The following is a 17,862-nucleotide window of genomic DNA, read 5'->3' as shown; positions in this document are numbered from 1 at the left end:
CCCCCTGTAGTGTTATAAGTAGGGATGCACCAAATCCACGATTCTGTTCAGGATTCGGCCACGATTCAGTCGTATTCCGCAGGATTTGGATTTGGCCGAATTCTTCTGCCCGGGCGAACCAAATCGGAGTTTGGTATTCGGCCGAATCTTTCGCGATGGATTCGGGGCTTCGGCCGCATCTAAAATAGTGGATTTGGTGCATTCCTAATTATAAGTAAATCATTGGACATATTTCCCCATGTAAAAAGCACATTCAGTAGAAACAGTGTCATACAGCTCATACCAGTGAGGAATAAAACGTCTATAGGGCCTGGAACTGGGGGTGCTGGTTACAGGGGGGGGGGTTACAGGGGGGGGCAGGGGCATAAATAAAGGCTTTGAGCAGTTGAAAGTCTCAGATCTGCTGTTTCATCATGACTTATGGCAGCCGCACAGGATAATTATGGTTACTTAAAGGGGTTGTTCACCTTTAAATTAACTGTTAGTATGTTGTAGAGAGAGATATTCTGAGATAATTTGTAATTGGTTTTTAATTTTTATTATTTGTGGTTTTTCAGTTATTTAGCTTTTTATTCAGCAGCTCTCCAGTTTGGAATTTCAGCCATCTGGTTGCTAGGGTCCAAATTCCCCTAGCAACCATGCACTGGTTTGAATAAGAGACTGGAATATGAATAGGAGAGGCCTGAATAGAAAGAGGAGTAATAAAAAGTAACAATAACAATATATGTAGCCTTAAAGATTAGAGACATTTGAGTCATTAGAAAGCTGCTATGAGTCAGAAGAAGAAGGCAAATACTTAAAAAACTATTAAAAAAAAAAGACTAAAAGACCAATTGAAAAGTTGCTTAGAATTAGCCATTCTACAACATACTAGAAGTTAACTTAAAGGTGAGCCACCCCTAATGATCAGTGGTCTTGTCTTGTAGCAACATCACCGTGACGCTGCACTGCTGCTAATCTCAGTAAAACTTGTAGCAGGAGCCATTAAAGGAAATTTGTTTTGCCTAATGGAAGAAACTATAATGTAAAGTAAGTTCCCAATATTTATTTACTAAACAACTTTAAAGTTATATGTAAATGTCATTTCTGTATCTGTGATATGATTCTTTGGATTATTCATTGGCTGTACCAGATTCTCTTTGATCTTTGTTCCCAAGGCAAAGCCATGGGGGGCGGGGAGGACATAGTGTTGGGGTCACATCACTGGTTGGACCCTAAAGGCGAAGTCAATAGGTCAAAGGATCACAAAATGATACACTTGCACTGGGGCCCCATGACGGATACAAGGGGTGTCCCATAATCCTCCTGGGTGTCTGTCAGTCTGGCAGGTTCATGTCCCATTATCTGGATCCTAACGGTGAAATGAAACAGACAAAAAGCTCATTATTCAGGGAATTAACCAGTAAATTCAGCTGCTCTTAATTACTGAGTATCATTTGTTTTAGTCGCACCAGCAAAGTGCCAATGCCTTCAGGCACTTTACAAAAATATGGGTCATAAATCCAGAAGCATTGCAGGTTCTGCTGAGTGGAACAGGGTGCAAGAAATAGGGTGCAAGGATCAGGGATCAAGGAACGGAGTGCAAGGAACAGGGTGCAAGGAAAGGGGTGCAAGTAACAGGGTGCAAGGAAAGGGGTGCAAGTAACGGGGTGCAAGGAACGGGGTGCAAGGAACGGGGTGCAAGGAACGGGGTGCAAGAAACTTATATGAGCAGTTGAGTGTGCAGGTGAATTACGTGTAAATGCTGCTGCTGATGAAGCTCAATTCATTAAATTGGTGCAGATTTTGTTACAAATCGGGGGCAAAAATTGGCACTCACGCAAGTACCCGCATTGTATTGTGGGAAAAAGACAAGAAGTTGTCAGTTTAGAACATTTGGGCATTTGGGGGATCATATAAAGTTGCCAATTTACCCCCCTATCTCCCTTCTTGTGTTTTACCAAATATACATTTGTTAGAGGGACTTTTCTCTGCTGCAGCAATAACACAGAATTGGAAGAAAGCCTAAAGCTTACCATCTCTGCTGGGATCAGGATCATGTGCTGGAGCAGCTGCTCGCGGGCAGAATGGTGGCGTTAGAGTTCTGGGTAATTGTCAGAGTCACCTGAGAACATGAGGAATCAAATGCTTATTCCATCCCAATCTCAATGTGCTCACTCACTCACTTCATTCACTCATTCATTCATTACTTGATTCATTCACTCATTCACTCTCTCCTTTACTCATTCATTCACTCCTTCATTCATTCACTAACAAATTCACTCATTCACTCTCTCCTTTACTCATTCACTCACTAACCCACTCATTCATTCATTCATTCATTCACTCCTTCACTCACTACTTTACTCACTGACTTAATCATTTATTCATTCACTCATTCACACATTCACTCACTTACTCACTCACTCATTCACTTACTCACTCTCTCATTCTCTCATTCTCATTCATTCACTCACACATTTTATCACTCACACACTCATTCGCTCACTCCTTCACTCATTCATTCACTCGCTTATTAATTCACTTACTCATTCACTTACTCTCTCACTCACCCATTCACCCACTTACACATTCACTAACTCACTCATTCACTCACCCCTTCACTCACTCACTTAATCACTACTTCACTTACTCACTCTCTCACTTACTCATTCATTCACTCATACATTTTATCACACATTCATTCACTCATTCATTATGGGGGAAATCATACCTCGTTATTTGTTGCACTCTTTAGTAGCTGTAGAAAGAATTCCTGGCTCTTTAGCCTTATGCTGTTCATGGTCTCAATTCGGTCCCCATAGTTGAACAGACAAGGGGTGTCTTTAGGGCCCCTCCAATTACAGACACTACAAGGACAGAGTATGAATGGGGGGATCAAATAAATCAGACACAGAGACGTTTTTGTTTCATAGTGTTGTCTCTTACTGACCTGCAACTCCCAGCTCCCCTTGAGACATACAAGCACTATTAATGATTGTCTAGATGAAAATGCACTATAAGCCAATGAGAATGGTTCTGTACAGACTATAAGTTATGCCTATGTAGCTGCTGGTATAGCCTCATACTGTGTGTGCAAGGGAAGCAATATGGCAGCTCCTGAGCAGGAAATCTTTTTGTTTCTCACCACACACAGTCTCCAAGCTGTTCCACATCTAAGTATTGCTGCAGCTCATCTCTTGACACTTTCACTTCTTTTGCCTGGGGATCGTCTGGTTCATCTTCTTTACTAAGGAATAAATATCATATATTAGGGGGGGGGGAGATACAACTCCGTCTTACTGAAATGTGAAAACAGAATCGACAACTGAATAACTGCAGAACTCAGTGAATTATAATTGTTCAATATATAAAGCACTTACTTTAATTCATTTGACTCTCTTTTCAAGGATTGTCCCCCTTGGGGTACGTAGGCTTGTTTTGTTCTCTCTGCACATTCCGGGTCTCTTTTATCCTTTATTTCTAATTGGCATTTCTCTATTCTGCAACATAAACCATTTATTACTCTAAACTCTCCTTCTCAGCAGGTAAAGCCCCTTTGTATGGGACAAAGAAGACAAGAAAAGGAGGAAGTAAAAGCTCAGCCCACGATATCAGTTTAACGCTCCCTGTCCTTCCCCATATAAGCTTCCATCAGAGTCGTCTAGTCCCACCCACCTCTTGAGTCCCAGACTCCCTGCCCCTCCCCCTGTAAGTGTCTGTCAGAGTGTTCTAGTTCCACCCACTGATTGAGTCAAAGACTCACTGTCCCTCCCCTGTAAGATTCCATCAGCATCTTCTATTCCCACCCACAACTTGAGTCACTGACTCCATGCCCCGCCCCCTGTAAATTTCCATCAGAGTGTTCTAATCCCACCCACTGTCTGCATTAAAGAGACATTTCCAGACCATGTGGTACTTACACAGATTTCATTTTCATGTAGGAATCAATGTTTTCTGAGTCACTCATGTCAGAGAAATCTAAAGGTTCTTCTTTCATCTGTAAAATAAAGACTCAGAGTCATTCTACTGTCAGCATTGATACCCCCCAAAATTCAAAATGTCAGTCCTGCAGAACTCACCTGGGGGATAACCTTGGGCGGGGAAACAGTATTTTGGGTGACTGGTTCTGATGGGGCAGAGTTGCTCACTTTGCCTCCTTTCTGTTAATAAACATCACAAGGACATGGTCATTGGAGAAAAGTATCTTGTGTTCCATTACAATTATATAGCGGATAATGTACCCCCTACTGTAAATGATAAGGATTTTAGAAGTCACTGAGGGGTTGTTCTGTGACCATATAAAGGCACAAGGCTGCAGGCTGAGTTATACAGGGAACTCTGAGTATCACTCATGTATTATAAGGGATAATGTACCCCCTACTGTAAATGATAAGGATATTAGAAGTCACTGAGGGGTTGTTCTGTGACCATATAAAGGCACAAGGCTGCAGGCTGAGTTATACAGGGAACTCTGAGTATCACTCATGTATTATAAGGGATAATGTACCCCCTACTGTAAATGATAAGGATATTAGAAGTCACTGAGGGGTTGTTCTGTGACCATATAAAGGCACAAGGCTGCAGGCTGAGTTATACAGGGAACTCTGAGTATCACTCATGTATTATAAGGGATAATGTACCCCCTACTGTAAATGATAAGGATATTAGAAGTCACTGAGGGGTTGTTCTGTGACCATATAAAGGCACAAGGCTGCAGGCTGAGTTATACAGGGAACTCTGATTATCACTCATGTATTATAAGGGATGATGTACCCCCTACTGTAAATGATAAGGATATTAGAAGTCACTGAGGGGTTGTTCTGTGACCATATAAAGACACAAGGCTGCAGGCTGAGTTATACAGGGAACTCTGAGTATCACTCATGTATTATAAGGGATAATGTACCCCCTACTGTAAATGATAAGGATATTAGAAGTCACTGAGGGGTTGTGCTGTATTATTACTGTTATTTTGTATATCTACTGTATATTGTGAGTGGGCCCCTGAGTTCAGGTGACAGCAGCTCAGAGTGCTATAAATGTCTCTATATTTATTCAGCAGTTGAAGGTGCCAGTTACCTGCTTAGGAGGCAATGCAGGTGTTATATCTTCATACAGATGAAAGGGCTCACTGGAGGGGATCAAGTCAGTTTTCGGGTTGCTCAATCTATTCAGCTGTAGAAAAAACCAACAAAACAGAAGATGTAACAATGTGAAAAGGGAAAGTTAAACCCTGACAACTTGTAATGGCTGTTGACCTATTGAAATTGGCCTTAAAGAGGCAGAAAACACACATCACAGAATTAAGCATCATGAAAGACAATATTTATTCTAAACCCCCATGTATGAATTCAACACTTGAAACTATTTAATGTTTTAAATTGGTTTGAACTGAGAAGTATTAGTCTGTCTCTTGCTACTCTCTTCACTGCTGGTCCTGACTACATATATCATCCCCAGTCATCTCTGCTCTTGGCAAGACTCCAGTCACCCTTTAGAGAGAGTCAATATATCAGAGAGGATTCTGGGAGCTGTAGTCCATCACCTGCTCAGGGGAGAGAGGTTTGGGAATCCACCATTAGGGGGTGCCCATGGTTTGCACTCACTGGACGTGGGCTTTGTAACTTACATCAATGATTGGCTCATGGAACCTGTCACTGGTTATTGGATAGGATTTGGGTCGGATCCCATTGACCTGCATAGGAAAAATGAAGTAAATACATTTTAGGGTTCCCCTTGCAGATTATTTCCATAGGAGCAACTGACCAATGGCGAGTAAATCTGATGCCAATGTTGTTATTTCTGCCATGCGCTGGCAACACTGCCATAGGAATCAGTTCCCAGAAATGGACAATGTTTGGGACAGAAACAGCCTCTCGTTTGCTCCATATGTTGGAACTTTTAGGGAGATTAATTACTACCATGTTATCCACAGAAAGTCAGCAGGACCCTGCCCAGGTATCCAGTAAATTCTGGACCTCCAGTTGGTCTCACCTGCCCAGGTATAATCATTTATAGGTGGGAGCACACATAGCCCCCATAGCCGTGCCACTTATTTGCATGCAAATTCAACATTCTTTTAAAGGACAAAACATAAACTTTTTAAAAGGAGTTGTTCACCTTTAAATGAACTTATAGTATGTTATAGAATGGCTAATTCTAAGCAACTTTTCAATTTGTCTTCATTATTTTATTTTTTTATAGTTTTTTAAAATTATTAGTTTTTTTATTCTGACTCTTTCGAGCTTTTAAATGGGGGTCTGTGACCCCCATCTAACGACAGATGCTCTGTAAAGCTACAAATGAATTGTAATTTGTCCCTAGAAACAAGTTTGTTGAAATTACAAACTGGAGTGATGCTGAATAAAAGGTTAAAGGGGGGGTTCACCTTTAGGTTAACTTTTAGTATGTTATAGAATGGCTTATTCTAAGCAATTTTTCAATTGTCCTTCATTGTTTATTTCTTTTAGTTTTTTTTTAGTTATTTGCCTTCTTCTTCTGACTCTTTCAAGCTTTAAAATGGGGGTCACTCACCCCATCTAAAAACAAATGCTCTGTAAAGTTACATATGTATTATTATTACTTTTTATTACTTTTTAATACTTTTTATGCCTCTATTCAGGCCTCTCCTATTCATATTCCATTCTCTTATTCAAATCAATGCATGGTTGCTAGGGGAATTGGGACCCTATTTGTGGTTTTTGAGTTATTTAGGTTTTTATTCAGCAGCTCTCCAGTTTGCAATTTCAGCAATCTGGTTGCCAGGGTCAAAATTCCCCTAGCAACCATGCATTGATTTGAATAAGAGACTGGAATATGAATAGGAGAGGCCTGAATAGAAAGATGACGAATAAAAAGTAGCAATAACAATACATTTGTAGCCTTACAGAACATTTATTTTTTAGATGGGGTCAGTGACCCTCATTTGAAAAATGGAAAAAGTCTGAAAAACAAGGCAAATAATTAGAAAAACTATAAAAAAGAAAAAATGAAGACCAATTGAATAGTTGCTTAGAAATAGCCATTCTATAACATACTAAAAGTTATCCGCTGAATCCATTTGGACAGTTCCAAGCTCATTAACAGTTTTTGGGGATAATTACGGTCCCTGCAGATAAAGGGGTGTATATTGCTAAACTTTATAAGAACTGCCAAAAGAAGTTGTTATTTTGCTAACATGGGACTTTATGGAATATGTATTCACTCTATTATTTACTCATATATAAATGAACAGGGGACGTGTAACTTTGGGGTTCGATTCCTGTATTCAGAAATGGAAATGAAGAAAGAAGAGCAAGTGACACCTTACCATAAGAGACGGCTCATTAAAATCAAAACCAAAGCAATCAATTGTGTGTCTGTCATAATGTGGCTGTGGGGAAAAAAATTAAGAAATTAATTATGATTCCAAACATTTTAATTTTTCATTAACAACCTCTTAAAGAGACATACCATACAGCTTATTGTGTGCCCAGAACATTTCTTCTCTGTATATTTGTATTTATACATATGGGAGGAGGGAGGTGCCATATTGATTCCCTTAGACAGTACAGTATGAGGGTATAACTTATTGTGTGCCCAGAACATTCCTTCTCTGTATATTTGTATTTATACATATGGGAGGAGGAGGTGCCATATTGTACATAAATGCACAGTATATACATTTGCATAGAATGTGAAGGTTCTTACAGAAAAGGGCCCAGTGTATGGTCTTGAAATCAAAGAAATTGGAATGAAAAAGTTGTCTCTTTTGCCCTTAAAAAAAAGAAAAAATATCATCAATGTTAGAGGATCAAGAAGGGAAATAAGGGGTTAAACCCTCTCACATAAAGGGTTCCTATTTATAGGCTGCTGTTTGTTGACCATTGTGTCCCGTAAGTACTGTTTTTATTGCATTTACTGTCAGAAGCTGCCAAACAGGTTTGCCGTATTACAAATCCTCAAGGGACCTAGCACTACATTCAGGACATTCCCTTTTCTCAATGGCACAAGGCATGGATGCCCCTTTCCACCACTACTGTCATGCCTTCATTTGATCATAACATACCATGCAAAATTGCCCATATACAGGCTAATAAATGCTACCCACATGGCACCTTCAAACTGAAGTGTTAGCTCCCTTGCCATATATGGGTTCCTCCACAGCCTGTCTGACCATTCTCAATTTGTTAATGCAGTTAAGGCGGCCAGATGGTAATTGGTCAGGCTTAAAAATCCTGTAGGATCGAGGATCGCATTGGTTCATTGATGTGGCACTCTATCTGACCACTCGTTTTGATCCGATCTTTGGGCCATAGGGACCACGATCAGATCAGCCCACTATCACTCACCTCAGGAATATCCATATGTATGGCCAGCTCAAGATTGTGGCAGATGGAGATGGTAGGGCAAGATGGAGACAATAGGTCTAGGTGGAGATAGTAGGGCAACGTGGAGACAGAAGGGCAAGATAGAGACAGTTGGACAAGAGTGAGACAGTAGGACAAGATAGAGACAGTAGGGCAAATGGAAACAGTAGGGCAAGATGGAGACAGAATAGGAATGTGCTACTAGAAAAGTGATAAGATAGCAAGATGGAAAGAGTAGAATGAGGTAGAGACTTTAGGGTAATAGGAAAACAGTAGGGCAAGATGGAGACAATGGCACATGAAACACAATGGCAGCTGTAGGGCAATAGGGAATAGGGCAAAAGGGAACAAAAATAAAAGATGGCAACAATATGGAACGATTGTGGCAGTAGGAGAAGGAAGAGTCAGTAAACATAGATGCCATTAACTGGACAAGATGGTCGCTGTAAGGCCAAATAGAGACAACATTTTGCCCAGGACTCCATATAAGGGCTCATATAAGGGCAACCTGGCCCTTTCCCCTGGCCCCACAGTTGGCCAGAGGCCTGATTCTATGCCACACCCCAGACAGTGGTTTTCTTACATTTGATTGGCTCCTTTCCATTGATTCTGTGAGGTGATTGTACCAATCCTCAATCTCCTCCCTGTGCAAGATAAGAGACAAACATAAACCCAATGTATATACACAGGTATAGGATGCCTTATCCAGAAACCCTTCATCCAGCAAGCTCTTAATTACGGGAAAGCCATCTCCTGTTTTTATGTTCATGATTTATAGTAGATGTACGGTATAGAGATCCAAATTATGGAAAGATCCCTCAACCAGAAAATCCCAGGTCCTACACATTCTGGATAATAGATCCTATACCTGTATATTGTGTATATAGAACTAATGACATTGCCACAAAGCAAGGCTGTGCCGCTGGGATTTGCCAGAAAGGAAGCAGAGACACATGGGAAACCTTTACGTTATCCCTGAAATCAGTTATTTGTAACTTACGGATCTTCATCAGCCAGGAAGTAAGTGCGTCTGTCTGTCCGTACCACTAAGACGTTCTCTGGGGAGCACTTACAGGTCTTCAGGGTGGCCGCCAGGTCCTCTTTACAAGCTGAGCCCTTAGTGATGCTCTGAATCCTGATGAACAATAAAAGAATATTTTCTGTAAATATCAGTATTTGCTCAGTGTGTATAGTTGTAGTTCTATGTATAGTTGTAGTTGTATCACAGTTCAGATTTAGGGGGTGAGCCCGTAGGTCTCCCACTTACTCGCTGATGTTTATGGAGCCTTTCTTGGCCTCGGTGGCTCCGTCCCAGCTGTAGTAGTTGAGGGTAAAGATATCGTCGGGGCTCCTGCAAAGCTTAAACTCACGTCTTTTCCACTGGATAATAAAAATATATATCAGAAATATAATATATAAATGACTCACTACATAAAAATGCCCGTGCTGAGATGGTAACACTTAGGGATGCACCGAATCCAGGATTCGGTTTGGGATTCAGCCAGGATTCGGCTTTTTGCAGCAGGATTCGGATTTGGCCGAATCCTTCTTCCCGGCCGAACCGAATCCGAATCCTAATTTGCATATGCAAATTAGGGGCGGGGAGGGAAATCATGTGACTTTTTGTCGAAAAACAAGGACGTCTAAGATGTCTTTCACTTTCCACCCCTAATTTGCATATGCAAATTAGGATTCGGATTCGGTTCGGTATTCGGCCAAATCTTTCACGAAGGATTCAGGGGTTGGCCGAAACCAAAATAGTGGATTTGGTGCATCCCTAGTAACACTGAATGATGCTGACTGTAATGCTTTATACACCGTGTTGCCCAATCTGCAGTCCTTTGATTGTTGTAGTAACACTGGCATGGGACCCTTTATCCAGAAAGCCGAAAAATACCGGAAGCCCATCTCCCATAGACACCATTTTAATCAAATAATGACATTTTTTAAAAATGATTTCCTTTTTCTCTGTAATAATAAAACAGTAGCTTGTACAGGTATAGGACCTGTTATCCAGAATGCTCGGGACCTGGGGTTTTCCAGATAGCAGATCTTTCTCTAATTTCATACCTTAAGTCTACTAGAAAATAAAATAAACATGAAATAAACCCAACAGGCTGGTTTTGCCTCCAATAAGTATTAATTATATCTTAGTTGGGATCAAGTACAAGTTACTGTTTTATTACAATTATAGGACCCGTTATCCAGAATGCTCGGGACCTGGGAGTTTCCAGATAATGGATCTTTCCTTAATTTGGATCTTCATACCTTAAGTCTACTAGAAAATCATATAATCATTAAATAAAGCCAATAGGCTGGTTTTGCCTCCAATAAGGATTAATTATATCTTAGTTGGGATCAAGTACAAGCGACTGTTTTATTATAACAGAGAAAAAGGAAATTGTTTTTAAACATTTGGATTATTTGTATAAAATGGAGTCTATGGGAGACGGCCTTTCCGTAATTCGAAGCTTTCTGGATAACGGGTTTCCGGATAATGGTTCTTATACCTTGTACCTTATCTGGAAAGCTTCAAATTACGGAAAGGCCGTCTCCCATAGACTCCATTATAATAAAATAATCCAAAGCTTTCAAAATGATTTCCTTTTTCTGTGTAATAATAAAACAGTCGCTTGTACTTGATCCCAACTAAGATATAATTAATCCTTATTGGAGGCAAAACCAGCCTATTGGCTTTATTTAATGTTTATATGATTTTATAGTAGACTTAAGGTATGAAGATCCAAATTACGGAAATATCTGTTAACTGGAAAACCCCAGGTCCCGAGCATTCTGGATAACAGGTCCCGTACCTGTAAAATGAAAACAGTAGTTTGTACTTGATCCCAACTAAGATATAATTAATCCTTATTGGAGGCAAAACCATCCTATTGGGTTTATTTCATGTTTATAAGATTTTCTAGTAGACTTAAGGTATGAAGATCCAAATTACGGAAAGATCCATAATCCGAAAACCCCCCAGGTCACAAGCATTCAGGAAAACAGGTCCCATTCATGTACAACTCAAACCCACCACTGAGAGAATTAGTTCAAGAACAACTCACGGCCTATAGTTTGGGCGACTGTCCCTGTAATAAATAAGGGGCACAGTGTGCAATTAAAGTGAGTCTGGGGTACTCACCTCTATGGTACTTACCCCTCTGTTGAGGAAAGACGTGGGCGGAGACTTTATCAGGCATCCTCGTTTGATCACTTGCTCTGAAAACGAAGCGAAGAACTTACATTTGATTATAAGTGCGCGTCACATTCAATTTCATATGAATCTTGGCTAGACATACAGTAACCAGGGGCATTCGCCCATAGCAACCAATCACAAATGTCATTTCATCATATTAACTGCCTGGAACTGATCAGAGCTGACTGCTGATTGGTTACTGGGGGTTGTGATGCAGGATTCAGAAGAGGCAAGCAAGTACCTTGGGTGCAATTGGGGTGCAATGAGAGGGCTGTGAGTGCTGGGGGGGGTAGATTGAGCTGTGGGTGAATGAGCAGAAGGGCGAGGGGTTTACTGATTGGCACGGGGGGGTTTGGGGGTTAAGTAGCCTTGAGTGCCATCAGTATTTGGCCTGTTGTGATGTTCATTTTCACTTTCATTTTAATAAATGACCCCCTGAGCCTATTAGTAGTGTAATAAAGTCAATAATTAAAGGTAAAGTTGCCCTTACCTGATCCCTGACTGAGATTTTTTGTCGTCATCCTTGTCTGGCGGCTTCCTGCAGAGATAATTGGATAATTCAGCATCAGACTGGGGGTCCCTTTGGGTGCCCCACCCCCCAGCCGCAACCCCAGGCGCCTTCCCAAACCTGGGGTCTTGGTGGACGGGGCCCATCGGGTTTTACCTGATATCCCATTGGTCTAGCCCAGCCCTGGGGTTATTTCTGCTTAATTAAATGAGCCCTAATTATGAACCCTACACATCAGCCCATAGGCTCAACCATAAGCTGCAGAGTCACAAAGAGTTGCACTTTAACATTAAGCTCATTATTAAACCCCCCCCCAAAAAAAAAATCATAATCTTCATAATAAACTTTGAGGAAAATGTTTAAAAATAGCTTCTTGCTACAGTGAAAGTTTTTCTTTATTTTACACCATTTTTTATGGTCTCACCCTCATATAATGCATTTCGCTGATCTTAAATTTTGCCTGATTTTATATGTTTTTTTCCTGATCCTCTTAAAAATGTAAAATGGGGGTTTACTGTATAAAGTCACATGACCTTGGGGTTCTGCAAGATATTGTGGATTCAGGTCTGGCAGAAAGTTTCAGTGTATAACACCTCCAGGCAGGTGAGTACAGGTAAGTACAGGTGAGTACAGGTGAGTACAGGTGAGTACAGGTGAGTACAGGTGAGTACAGTTGAGTACAAGTGAGTACAGTAGTACAGGTGAGTAAAAATGAGTACACGTGAGTACAGGTGAGTACAGGTGAGTACAGGTGAGTACAGGTGAGTACAGGTGAGTACAGGTCAGTACAAGTGAGTACAAGTGAGTACAGGTGAGTACAGGTGAGTACAAGTGAGTACAGGTGAGTACAAGTGAGTACAGGTGAGTACAGGTGAGTACAAGTGAGTACAGTAGTACAGGTGAGTAAAAATGAGTACACGTGAGTACAGGTCAGTACAGGTCAGTACAAGTGAGTACAAGTGAGTACAGGTGATTACAGGTGAGTACAAGTGAGTACAGGTGAGTACAGGTGAGTACAGGTGAGTACAGGTGAGTACAGGTGAGTACAAGTAAGTACAAGTGAGTACAGTAGTACAGGTGAGTACAAGTGAGTACAGGTGAGTACAGGTGAGTACAGGTGAATACAAGTGAGTACAGTAGTACAGGTCAGTACAAGTGAGTACAGGTGAGTACAGGTGAGTACAAGTGAGTACAGGTGAGTACAGGTGAGTACAAGTGAGTACAGTAGTACAGGTGAGTACAAGTGAGTACAGGTGAGTACAGGTGAGTACAAGTGAGTACAGGTGAGTACAAGTAAGTACAAGTGAGTACAGTAGTACAGATGAGTACACGTGAGTACAGGTGAGTACAGGTGAGTACAGGTGAGTACAAGTGAGTACAGTAGTACAGGTCAGTACAAGTGAGTACAGGTGAGTACAGGTGAGTACAAGTGAGTACAGGTGAGTACAGGTGAGTACAAGTGAGTACAGTAGTACAGGTGAGTACAAGTGAGTACAGGTGAGTACAGGTGAGTACAAGTGAGTACAGGTGAGTACAAGTGAGTACAAGTGAGTACAGTAGTACAGGTGAGTACAAGTGAGTACAGGTGAGTACAGGTGAGTACAAGTGAGAACAAGTGAGTACAGTAGTACAGGTGAGTACAAGTGAGTACAGGTGAGTACAGGTGAGTACAGGTGAGTACAGGTGAGTACAGGTGAGTACAAGTGAGTACAGTAGTACAGGTGAGTACAAGTGAGTACAGTAGTACAGGTGAGTACAAGTGAGTACAGTAGTACAGGTGAGTACAGGTGAGTACAGGTGAGTACAAGTGAGTACAGTAGTACAGGTGAGTACAAGTGAGTACAGGTGAGTACAGGTGAGTACAAGTGAGTACAGGTGAGTACAAGTAAGTACAGTAGTACAGGTGAGTACAAGTGAGTACAGGTGAGTACAGGTGAGTACAAGTGAGTACAAGTGAGTACAGTAGTACAGGTGAGTACAAGTGAGTACAGGTGAGTACAGGTGAGTACAAGTGAGTACAAGTGAGTACAGTAGTACAGGTGAGTACAAGTGAGTACAGGTGAGTACAGGTGAGTACAGGTGAGTACAAGTGAGTACAGTAGTACAGGTGAGTACAAGTGAGTACAGTAGTACAGGTGAGTACAAGTGAGTACAGTAGTACAGGTGAGTACAGGTGAGTACAGGTGAGTACAAGTGAGTACAGTAGTACAAGTGAGTACAAGTGAGTACAGTAGTACAGGTGAGCACAAGTGAGTACAGTAGTACAGGTGAGTACAAGTGAGTACAGTAGTACAGGTGAGTACAAGTGAGTACAGGTGAGTACAGGTGAGTACAGGTGAGTACAGGTGAGTACAAGTGAGTACAAGTGAGTACAGGTGAGTACAAGTGAGTACAGTAGTACAGGTGAGTAAATGTGCCAGAGGTGTGTGACCACTTCATGTAAGTGCAGGAATACAAAGTGACAGTGCAGGTTTGCTTAAAACACATTGTATCCCATTCTATCCCATTGTATCTCATAGTATATCATTGTATCATATTGTATCTCAATGTGTCACATTGTATATCATTGTATCATATTGTACAATATCTCATTGTATCTCATTGTATCACACAGGATCTCACTCTATCCCATTATATCACATTGTATATCTCATTGTATCTCATTGTATCTCATTGTATCTCATTGTATCACGTTGTATCTCATTGTATCACGTTGTATCTCATTGTATCACGTTGCTGCATCAAAGGACTTTCCAGAGTCTGCGGCACCAGATTCCTTCCATTCCTTAAATATGTCAAATGCCAGTAAATTTACTCACATCTCTTTCCTTTTCTCTAATAGCCGTTACCCCGAAATCTCTCTAGTGACACCCCAAGCTTGTACCTCTGAAGCAATGCCTACCTACACTATGACTGGGCTTGCAGACTGTAAGCTCTTCTGGTTTCAGCCACAGAATACTGAGTTACATTTACAGCTTACAACTGACTCTTTGTATGAAGGGGAGAGTGAGATTCCTTCTGCAATTGGTCTTTACACAGAGATTAGATTCCCTACAGCGGTGCCCTATACCCACTCATGATGGAACTCATTTCACTTTGCCACTTGGGCATAACAACGAGAGTTCTCCTTAAATTATATAATAAATATCATCTTCCATTGTCCATTAACCCTTCCCCTGCAGATCCAGTGTGTAAACTGCAACAGGACCCTCTGGTACCTCTAGTAGTTCTGCCCCTGCCAGTATTCTGGGTGACGGGTACTGGTAATACATGGGCCAAGCCTGGGGGTGATATTACAACAAAGCTACTGGTACATTTTAATACAATTTATTTGCTCCCCTGGGGCACATACTCAGGCCTCAGTGTACCCCAATCTTACCCTTTGTCCCTGGTGAGGCCTCATCTGGAGTATGGGGGCAGTTTTGGACTCCAGTCCTTAAGAGGGATATAAATGAGCTGGAGAGAGTGCAGAGACTAAGTGCAACTAAACTGGTTAGAGGGAGGGAAGAGTTAAATTATGAGGGGAGACTGACAAGGTTGGGGTTGTTTTCTCTGGAAAAAAGGCGCTTGTGAGGGGACATGATTAGACTTTACAAGTACATTAGAGGACATTATAGACAAATAGCAGGGGACCTTTTTACCCATAAAGAGAATCACGTACCAGAGGCCTCCCCTTCAGACTAGAGGAAAAGAAGTTTCATTTAAAGGAACCTGAGATTTTGGCAGTTATTTGAATTTCGTGTGCCCAGTGCTCAGCCAGCGGGGGTCTATAAGCTCACTGGGGCAGGGAGTGATGGTAATGTTATAGGGACATTAGAGTGTAAGCTCACTGGGGCAGGGAGTGATGGTAATGTTATAGGGACCTTAGAGTGTAAGCTCACTGGGGTGGGGAGTGATGGGAATGTGATAGGGACCTTAGATTGTAAACTCACTGGGGCGGGGAGTGATGGAAATGTGATAGGGACCTTAGATTGTAAGCTCATTGGGCAGGGAGAGATGGGAATGTGATAGGGACCTTAGAGTGTAAGCTCACTGGGACAGGGACTGATGGAAATGTGATAGGGCCTTAGATTGTAAGCTCATTGGGCAGGGAGTGATGGGAATGTGATAGGGACCTTAGATTGTAAACTCACTGGGACAGAGATTAATGGGAATGTGATAGGGACATTAAATTGTAAGCTCACTGGGGCAGGGACTGATGGGAAAGGGATAGGGACCTTAGATTGTAAGCTCACTGGAGCGGGGACTGATGGGAAAGGGATAGGGACCTTAGATTGTAAGCTCACTAGGCCGGGACAGATGGGAATGGGATAGAGACCTTAGATTGTAAGCTCACTGGAGCGGGGACTGATGGGAAAGGGATAGGGACCTTAGACTGTAAGCTCACTAGGCCGGGACAGATGGGAATGTGATAGGGTCTTTAGACTGTAGAAATGTGCCGGCACCATATAAAAACCAGGAAATAATTGGGAAGACCATTTGCTACTCATGTTCAGTAACAGTATTTCTTTATGAACAACAACACATCAGTGACAGGAATGGAAGATAAAGGGGAAGGAAAAGAAAGGGGAAGAACAGGAATACAAAATGTATTGTGTAGTATTTACAGTATTGGCAGGAGAGAGCAGAGATACAATCGCGTTGCTACAGTGTTTCCCTAGCAACAGTAAAGGCAGCAGCTCCCTTGTACCCAACACCCCCGTGTACAGAACAAATCCCTTCCCTGATACTCACTGAAATCTGCTCGTTCCTCTGTCCCCGAGCGACTGAAGTTGAATGTTTTGCAGCAGTTACAGGTGTCTGTACTTTATAGACGTCAGATGAATCTGGTATTTCTGGTTGTTTGTCTTTTTCAATGTCTTTTTGTTTTTTTTTATCCATTTCCGGGGCATTTCTGGGCAAATTGCTTTACAAAAGTAACTGGGGCTCATTTCTCAACACCGGGTGCATTTGCCCATGAGCAGTGAAGTACAGCAGCCAATCAGTGAGTGGCTTTATTCAGTCAGCTGCAGGTAGAACAATGAATGCAACGATTTCATTGGTTACTGGTTACTGCCCAGTGTTGATAAATGACCCTGACTGTGTGAGTTTGGGTAGAAATAGGGGCAGTATCTGCCAGTGAAGGATCCACCACAACTGAAATGGGAGGGTACGACGGAGGGTCCCTGATTGTACTGGTTGGGGGGACAATAATAAAGCCCAGCAAAGCTAATGTCTGGGAATCCAGTGGAAAGGGGTCTCCGACCCATGTTTAAATCCAACTGAATCAATTCTTATTGGCTCCTTTATTTGCAAGTTATTCCATATTTTAAAGGACAATTAAAACCCGAGTAACTGGAGGGGAGTCAATTTGTCAGGTAGTGACTATAATGAATTATCTCTCACACCGATGGGGGGTACAGGGGGTACTCTAGTCAGGGGCCCCAGGATAGAGCGAGTCCCAAGAGACATGAAAGGGCAAATTGTGGATCTCACGTGAGGATGGGGCTTGCAGGCCAGTTGGAGTGACTTGCAGATCATGCGCAGGATTTTGGCATAATGACTGCGACTGGGGTGGGTAATGGCTTTTTTGTGGGGGGCTCATTGTACTTGGCAAGGCTCACCCCCTGGGGCCCCAGACTGCACTTGCTTCAAGTCTGAATGTCTGACTGATGCACAAAAGATACAGAGGGAAAAAATACCCTAGTCTGGGGCACTCTTTGGGGCCACAAGAGCATTAGTGAGGTGATGTGGGGGATCAGGCTCACAGTGGGGTTCCAATTCATCCCACAAGGGTTCAGTTGGGTTGATCCTCCCTTTGCTGCTATAACTGCCCCGGTGCTTCTGGG

At 42.0% G+C, this 17,862-nt stretch overlaps 1 protein-coding gene across 4 annotated transcripts; it reads right to left on the bottom strand.

Annotated features, from left to right (window-relative positions):
• Positions 1-653: 653 nt before the first annotated feature.
• On the bottom strand, positions 654-17,768 carry LOC108696004 (pleckstrin homology domain-containing family S member 1). 4 transcript variants are annotated; one of them, XM_018224970.2, is made up of 17 exons: positions 16,769-17,767; positions 12,017-12,064; positions 11,488-11,549; positions 9,598-9,710; positions 9,331-9,465; positions 8,914-8,974; positions 7,672-7,737; positions 7,292-7,354; positions 5,612-5,677; positions 5,062-5,157; positions 4,062-4,142; positions 3,903-3,979; positions 3,363-3,482; positions 3,128-3,229; positions 2,714-2,849; positions 2,016-2,104; positions 654-1,351 (listed from the first exon to the last, which is right to left on the bottom strand). In XM_018224970.2, the coding sequence occupies exons 2-16, from the start codon at positions 12,045-12,047 to the stop codon at positions 2,036-2,038; spliced, it is 1,278 nt and encodes a 425-aa protein (XP_018080459.1). In that variant the 5' UTR covers positions 12,048-12,064; positions 16,769-17,767; the 3' UTR covers positions 654-1,351; positions 2,016-2,035. The 4 variants fall into 4 exon arrangements, with proteins under 4 accessions (XP_018080459.1, XP_018080461.1, XP_018080460.1 ...); XM_018224972.2 differs by lacking the exon at positions 5,612-5,677 and having other exon boundaries at positions 16,769-17,768; XM_018224971.2 differs by lacking the exon at positions 7,672-7,737.
• Positions 17,769-17,862: the final 94 nt, after the last annotated feature.

The sequence above is a fragment of the Xenopus laevis genome, chromosome 7L, assembly GCF_017654675.1.
Source record: "Xenopus laevis strain J_2021 chromosome 7L, Xenopus_laevis_v10.1, whole genome shotgun sequence".
NCBI classification, from domain to species: domain Eukaryota; kingdom Metazoa; phylum Chordata; class Amphibia; order Anura; family Pipidae; genus Xenopus; species Xenopus laevis.
The sequence above is the reverse complement of the archived record's forward strand: the minus strand, read 5'-3'. Positions and strand labels throughout refer to the sequence as shown.

Bases quoted from the DNA above. Each gene is read 5' to 3' on its own strand.
- LOC108696004 (XM_018224970.2), bottom strand. From the start codon at position 12,047: ATGACGACAAAAAATCTCAGTCAGGGATCAG. The intron at 5,678-7,291 runs GTAAGGTGTCAC...TTTCCTATGCAG, and splicing joins TTAATGAGCCGTCTCTTATG to GTCAATGGGATCCGACCCAA. The intron at 3,483-3,902 runs GTAAGTACCACA...TTTATGTTGCAG, and splicing joins TACATGAAAATGAAATCTGT to AATAGAGAAATGCCAATTAG.